Genomic DNA, 7905 nt, shown 5'->3' with positions numbered 1-7905 from the left:
CGCTCGTGCTGGTGGTCTGGGGTAGGTGCTTCCATTCCCTGTTGTCTTCAGCCAGGTTCACTACCAGATCTGGTGCTTGTCTGTCTCTTGCAGCGTGCTTCTTTAAAGCACTGCTTTTCCTAGCAAGGATCCCTGAACACTGTCATGAAGACCAGCCTTCAAAGCGGCTTTTTTGTTTACAAGAGGAGAAGGAAATGACATTTATGCAGTTAGTATGAATGTAACGGAGTGAACATCAGCAGAGAAAATACCTTGCTGCTAAGCAGACCTACAGCACAAAGCGTGTGCTTTAATATGCCTGCAAGTTCTTTACTGTTTCCTGTTTGCTGTTGTTTAGAAATTTGCAATGTAATTTAATGTTTAGGATGTGCAGACCGTTCAGCAGTGTATGTTAGTGTTAGTTTTACATGCAGTCTATATAAACTGGTGTAAATAATTTTATTGCAATTATTTTTTCTTCTGTAATGAAGAAAAGGTGGGTTAGTTTTGCTAATGCTGCTACATTTGATGTGCACGTATACCCACAGCTCTGTGTGTGGGTGCATATCTCTGTGTATGGATCTCATTTAACCAGAATGAAGCATGATCCAGTAGCTTCTCCCTTATTTCTCCCAGAAAGCTGGAGCTAGTAGTACGGGAGAGTTGGAATCTGGCTATTTCCAGGATAGGTCCTGGGGATAATACAGTGCTTGAGAGAGTGGGTTTAATGGTATCTCAGAGGCTGGGGAGGAGGGAGCAGCCAGCAAAGTCAGCATCTTCAGTGAGCTGAACTCTAGGCATGGGAGACACGTTTGGACAGACAGCACCCAGTATTGTTTAGCCCAGGGGGCAAATGTCAGCAGAGATTAGTCTGAGATGTCATGCTGAAGCATTCCTTTCCCATCAAGTATGTAGCTTCATGGACAATGATTTTTGTCTTGCTTGGGAGAGCACTATTTTATAGTTGCCAGTATTAGCACAGATCTGATTGGAAGCATTTTGAACTGGAATGCATATAAAATCAATAATTCCTCCTGCTGCCACATTTACTCGAGTCTGAGCCCCTTGGTTCCCAGTGTTGCTTATAGAACCTGGAAACAGGAAGGGTGGCCAATCCTCCCAGTTTGTTTTGAACACATTTGCCAGATTAAAACATCCAGACCTTTTAACTTAGCACAAAGAGCGAGGTGTTCCTCCATGTGTGAGTTCAGGGCTTTCTCTCACACCAGACTGTAACAGCTACTGTAACAGAAGCACACTCAGCGTGCATGGGAGAGGATGAACCAACGCCTCTGAAGTGGCATTAATTACTACGGGAAAAAAATTAAAGCTGTGGCAAAGCAGATGCTGGAGAGGTGAATGTGCACGAAGTGATCGTCCTCTGTTAATTATTATGAATTATTTATATCTTAGAGAAGGAAGCTTGGTAAAATTTGACATTTGAGACTTATCTGTTGTCAGAGGATGCCAGTAACGAATCTAATCATTTTCTACTGGGGATGATGTGATTGTAAAGCTGAGATGTGGATAACTGATGCCTCTCTAATTCTGTCTTATGCTTCTCTGTCCCTCTTCTCTGCTGCTCCTTTTTCCTAGCTGGTTTTTGTTCTGCAGTATGTGTTGAAGTTCCATCAGAGACAGAGGCTGTCCAAGGAACACACATGAAGCTACTCTGCATCTCCTGCATGAAGAGGGAAGAGGTCACAGCCAGCACAGTGGTGGAATGGTTCTACAGGCCAGAGGGTGGAAAAGATGAACCTGTATGTATGTTTGGTAGCTGAGCCCTTGTTTTCTTAGGCTTATTGTGAAACTCAGGCTAGCAAACTCATGTGGGAGAAGCCAAAAAAGTATTTATAAGATTGTGAGTTTGTTTTGCACCAGAATCCCCAGGGAAGACTGTATAAGGGAAGGAGAGAGACCCAAATATGAACAAAAGCTTTCTGCCACATTCTTATTCAAAGTCTATAGAAATGCCCAGCAGGCAGCTTTCATATAACGGAGGAGAGATGAGCTTGGAGTTCAGCTCCAAGCTACAGATCTTCACAACTGCTGCAGCATTTTCACTTGGAGGGTTCCACAGCACCAGTTCTGGGCAGTATCTGAAGCATCTTTTCCTTGCTTAGCTGATTTCCACACTTGGGCACAGCATGAACTCATGACAAGGAAACCTAGAATCTATTGCTGAGTTTAAACATTTGGGGTCATACATACATGAATGTGAGTTTCCAGTTCCATTCCTTGAATACATAAAGTCTAGTGTGTAAGGGAACCAAGAAGTGGCAAGTATGGAGTGACACCTGGTACTTTTGGCCAAGTCTCCCTTCTTAGGACACTTCTGAATCCCAAAGCTGTTCTTGGGAGGTTAAATTGGGCTCTGATAAATCCACAGGACAGGATTCACTTCTTTTTGCCTCAGAGAAAGCAGTGGTATCCTGACTGTGGGAGGATTTCCATGAGTTGTTTTGGAACCCTGTCAGGAAAAGGTAAAATTTGTTTTCAGAGTGAATCAAAATGGGAATCATATAGATGAGGGGTAACTGTAATTCAAGAAAGAAAGGTAAAATGGGTAAAGGCTGAGTGCACCCATTTCTTTCTAGCTATTCTATCTGAGCATTAGATCAGTGGTTGCATTTCATTATAATTGAGCAGGGCCAGGCACGATGACAAATATTCTCCTACAGTCTGAGAACTAAAAGGACTGTGCTAAGGAATGAGATGGGAATTCACTTTCAGTGACCTGGGTGACACATTTGCCAGTGGCAACCCAAAGAATGCTAAGGAAATTGAGCTGGGGCAGGCAGTTTCATGATGGGGACTGTGGTCAGCCAGAAACTTGCAAGAGATTGGGCTTGCAAAATCCACCCCAGCCCTGTTATTCTGATGTACCATTTTCACACTGTTGTATTTATCCTGCAACACTTCTGCATCAGCTGAACATCCCGGGGCTTACTGAAAATGACTGTTTGTTTTTGCTGTATTTATTCTGTGGTTCCTTCTTAAGATGATTTTATGTGCAGTGACAGGCAAGCGAGGCAACAAAGAATGCAGGATCCTAGTCTTTAGTTCCATTGCTGATCTTTTGCATCATTGTCCATGAGTCTCTGATTTTCTACCTCTGTGATGGAGAGAACTCAGTTTTCTGTCTTTTGTAAAGTAGTCTGAGATTTTGAGGTAAAGGATGATAGACTATGAATAGCCTATCATCCTTTAGCTGCTCTTACTAGCCCAGAACATACATGTGTGTAGCTAGAGGATGATGTTGTTCCTTGTGGATGCTGTGGTGTTGTCCAAGATAGGAGTCAGTGATTAATCAGAATACCCCTTCACATTTCCTCACAGATCTACGAGTACAGGAAAACTAACCATGAATTTCCAAGCCGCTTCAGTGGTCGGTTACAGTGGAATGGCAGTAAAGACATGCAAGATGTATCCATCACCGTGTTAAATGTGACCTTGAACGATTCAGGAGTCTACACCTGTAACATCACCCGGGAGTTTGAGTTTGAGATTCATCGTCCTGTCTTCACAAGCTCCAGATTGATCCACCTCACCGTGGTGGAGGAGGGTATGAAGGATTGGCAGAAAGCGTGTTGTCCCTTAACTTGCCGTGGGTGTTGTCATCCAGGGATGTAGTTTGTCATTGCATTGCAGGAGAGGGATGACTGAGCTTCCAGATAATTGTGTCTGTCTTTGCCAGCAACAAACGCTACACAGGGTTCAGGAGGAAAGACCTGCTTTTTGTTTGCCAGCTGCAGCCTCTTTTTAGGCTCAGAGTGGTTGTGTGAACATGGGAAGGTATAAGCAGCTTGGCAGGCTGGGGCAACAGCTGGGAACAGCTGGGCAGGCCCAAGAAACAAGCAGAGGTTCCCAGTTTCTCTGCTCAGAACCCTGGCTTCTCCCCAGCAGCTCTAGGATGCTACAGCACGGCCTTTGCCAGGGTTCCCGCAGGGCAGCGGCTGCTTCCTTGCTTCCACCCCATCCCTCTTGGAATGGCTTGTTCTCCATTTTGATACAAGTCTCTTCCTTCCACCCTCCTTCCTTTTGCAGTGCTCCTGAGTCTTTCTGTTCCTTTTGGTTTTGCTCAGTTCAGTGCTGAAATCCTGACTTGTTAGAAATCTGTTATTCTCTTCAGAGAGGAACAAAAGCCTTTAGCCCCCATTTTTTTCTGCTGTGTCTTCCCTTCCATTTTTCCCCACAAGCATCTCCATGTTTTGATCTCTTTCAAATCACTGACGGCACAATACAGTCAGGTAACAGCAGCGAGTAGGATGCACAAAGGAAACAGTGTGAAGATGAGATAGGCTGACAGCGAGCAATCCGTATGAACGTGTGGGTGGCAGAGAACTCAAGACACATGCAAGTCTGTGCACGTTTGATTCCGCTAGAAACACGCACTGGGATCGCTGCTGGCATATCCTGTTGGCAGCCTCATCTGTTCCCTGTCTTTTGCCCCCTCACAGTGTAGTGGCACCTGGGTATCTCTGGTAAGGTGGGTTAGGCAGGGCGAGACAAGGGTGGAAAGTCTAAATGGAGCTGCTGTGCTCCTATAGCTGCATGTAAGTGATGACAGATTATTTTATTTTTCTAACAGCTGGAGAAGACTTCACCTCGGTCATCTCTGAAATTATGATGTATATTCTGCTGGTCTTCCTCACCTTGTGGCTACTGATAGAAATGGTCTATTGCTACAGGAAAGTCTCTAAGGCAGAGGAGGCTGCCCAGGAAAATGCGTAAGTGTGAAATTTCTCCAGATATGAGCTGTTCTGCAAGGGTTCTTCAGATGTCTTAGTCCAGATCAGGCTTCAGGAAGACTGAACCTTGCTATTGCATGTTTCTAGCTGACATTTACTATGTCTGAAATCCCTGCAGTGTTTAGGAGTACCAAAAAAGGGAGGGTGGCCCCAGTGCACAGTACTCCGAAGTGGCCTGGTTTGAACTGCACAAAGGAGCTCTCCTGGAAGGCCTGCTTTCAGAGATCTGACTCACAGATGCAGGTGACACAGCAGAGATGTTCTGGTTTTTATACTGGCCTCTTCCTATCTTTCCACATACTTGGCTTGGATAAGGGCGCTCTTTGTACATGGTAGGAAGGCTGTATACGAAGGATTTTACAGTAGGGAAGACTCAGTGTCTGCTCCTGATTATGCCAAGGAGTGTTTCCTACTGTGAGCATCTTCTACAGGTGGTATTTGTTACCTTAGAGATACTTACAGGCATTCAATATCTCTGTAAGGGTGGATTGGACCCAAACTGGTTTTTGCACTGTAGCACTTGAGGTTATGCTTTCTTCCTTCCCTCCAACTACAGGACAGACTATCTTGCGATTCCATCAGAAAACAAGGAAAACTGTGCCGTGCCTGTGGAGGAATAGCAGAGAGGAGTCAGAGGAAGCAATGGCACCAAGGTAGGCGATGAGGAAACGGCCACTGCTTGCATCTGCCAGCCTTTCAGCCTTACTACAGTGGGTTAGGCCTGTGCAGGGCTGGAGAAAAGGCAGACAGGAGACTCCCGGGATCTGCCTGTGTTCCTTCTCTGGAGCTTCCCCAGTGACCTTAGAAGCGATATAGGTATCTTTGGGTGGTGGGTGTACTAGTATTACTTTAAACCCCTAATGAAAACACATTCACTTTCAGGCTATGGTGTAATTACTCCTCCATTGCTCATTGCTGTAGAGCTGGGAATAGCCACTGTCCCCTCCATATGAGCAGCTGTGCTCAGGAGGAATATAAGGGCAGCATCTCCAAAGGAAGTGTCTGCTAGGAAGGACTTGCTAGGTGTGCAAAGAACCAAAATCTAGATCTTTCAAAGTCCTGTTCATGTCCTGTCAATGATTATGCTAATTAAATCACGGTCCTCACTTCAGTAAGGTCAAACGACTCACGCTCCAAGAGGAATTCTCTCTTTGCAGGGGCTCTGAAGACAGAAGGACCGGGTCACGCCGGCCAGGTTTGAGGGGGAGCTCTGCGCCATCGGGAGGAAATACGGGGGAGTTTAAATTCTCTTCCATTTGCCTTGGACTCTGTACAGCCTTGACTTTGGCCTCATGACTCCATCCTGAGCTGCCAGCCCATTTGCTAAAGGACTCTTCTTTTGAAGCATGCTGAGCAAAGGGCACAGGGGTGTGGGCAGCACGGCTCCTTCCCAAGTTTTGGTCCCATCATCACATCAATGGCTTTGTAAATGTTAAGTGTCATTTCTTAGCTGCTGTTACCACCACCTTTATTTGCTAAATATGCTAGTTCTCCATTGCTGAGGTAAAGGGTATGTATGTCATGTTACTCTGACCTGCAGGACTGGGAATGAGGTCATCTTAGAGTGGTGTTCCACCATAGCTTGGTGAGACCAAGCAGTCTAATTGGTGTTAATCAGGAAGAATTTAATTAATTAGTTGTTGGTCGGTAAGTTGCTCTGGACCTTGGGCTGCCTGTGCACAGGCAGAGTAGGATGAGGACTATGATGTGGAGGCAGCTGTGAATACAGCTCCTGAAGTACTCCTACTTTGGGAGGCAGTCTGACGTAAGTATAAGAATCCCCTCTACCCCTCCTTTTATTTAGCAAGTGTCAAAAAATTCTTAGTTCCTTCTATTTGCCTTGCACAGCAGGTTTACTCCTCAAGTACACAGAGACACAGTGACAGGAATAACCTGTGGAGCCGTGTTCTGCAACAACAGGCAAGCCAGTAGGAAAAGGTACGCGGTTCACTTGTTCCTGGGGAAACCCCCGAAGGGAAGACAGCCTGATGCAAGTAGGAAAGCCAAGTAAACAGGATAAACAGCGCTGACAGGCAAAGGCCAGACAGCTCTGTAAAATGGTTGTACTTTTGGTAACTGCAAGAGTCTTCTCACACTACAGCGTAGCACCATCTAGAGGAACAGACTTATTTTTTTTCCTAGTTAATTGTAATTCTTTCTTGTGATAATTAGTCACTGGTTTGAATAGTCAGCACTCATCATCAGTGATCTGGGGCTGCACAGGAATCATGCTGTAAATTCACTGTTTCCTATGCAAACTTACCTTTGCAATTGTAGTGGTTTAAGCAGAGTAAAATTTGTATTCTGGCCTCAGATGTAGATCAGTTGAGCTCACCTAGGATTGCGCAGAGAGAAAAAAAGGCAGAAATATTGGCCAGGGTGGAATTGTACCTTAAGACAAAACTGGGGAAGGTTTGTTTTTTCGTGTAACAGACGTTGTTACATCCTTGCCTGCAATGGAGCCTGTGCTGCTTGCGAGAGTTGACAAATTTTGCTACACTGACAGCTTCTAAATAGTTACACAGTGCTTGTGAATCAAGGCATGCTTCCCACCTGTGGAATATCCTCCGCTTCGTTCTGCTGCTTTTTATGTGTTGCTAAAATCACAGAAATTACTCCATTTGTAAGTCAGGCCCAGGCCAGATTTCTAACTGGCAGTTGTTCAAAATTCCTTTTTAGAGTGGGTGTCAACTTCAGTAAACTACTACAATGCAATCTTCACAGCAGGATTGCTCTCAAGTCCAGAGCAGAGTCTGGCAACCCAAGCAGTTTTACCAGATGAAGCACACTTGCAGTCTGGGCACCAGTTCTTTAAAACCTAAACTCCAAAATGGGAAAAATCAGCTCCTCTTCTAATTCAGCTGGATGTTTTCATTTTTCCCTTGGCCAATTTGCCTGTCCTCGGGGCAATTTTGGGCATAATCCTAACTCTAAACCTACAGCAACAGAGGCGGGACTAGGTTGTAACTCCAGAGTTTCCAGGACTGACCACAGCATTGATGCCCACGACGATTTTTAGGTAAGGTCACATAACCTCTCTCCCACTTCAGCTCTGCTCCTCAGTCCCTGTGAAGCATTGATAACTCCCTGGTGTCCTAATGTGAACTCAAAAAAAAAGGAGTAAACTGAGAACTTGAGAGCTACCTCAGGTGGTAAAGAAGGACTGTTCTCTAGT

The 7905-nt window shown here is 45.2% G+C and overlaps 1 protein-coding gene across 1 annotated transcript; it reads left to right on the top strand.

The window, feature by feature from the left end:
- Nucleotides 1-5: 5 nt before the first annotated feature.
- On the top strand, nucleotides 6-6246 carry SCN3B (sodium voltage-gated channel beta subunit 3; the record flags this gene model as incomplete). The annotated part of the gene is made up of 6 exons (XM_010173148.1): nucleotides 6-21; nucleotides 1576-1739; nucleotides 3319-3544; nucleotides 4571-4709; nucleotides 5287-5383; nucleotides 5888-6246. Coding segments are annotated over 5 exons (609 nt in total), but the record flags the coding sequence as incomplete, so codon positions are not given.
- Nucleotides 6247-7905: the final 1659 nt, after the last annotated feature.

This window comes from Antrostomus carolinensis, unplaced genomic scaffold (genome assembly GCF_000700745.2).
Source record: "Antrostomus carolinensis isolate BGI_N321 unplaced genomic scaffold, ASM70074v2 scaffold20808, whole genome shotgun sequence".
NCBI lineage: Eukaryota > Metazoa > Chordata > Aves > Caprimulgiformes > Caprimulgidae > Antrostomus > Antrostomus carolinensis.
This window is presented reverse-complemented; position numbering and strand designations above follow the sequence as displayed.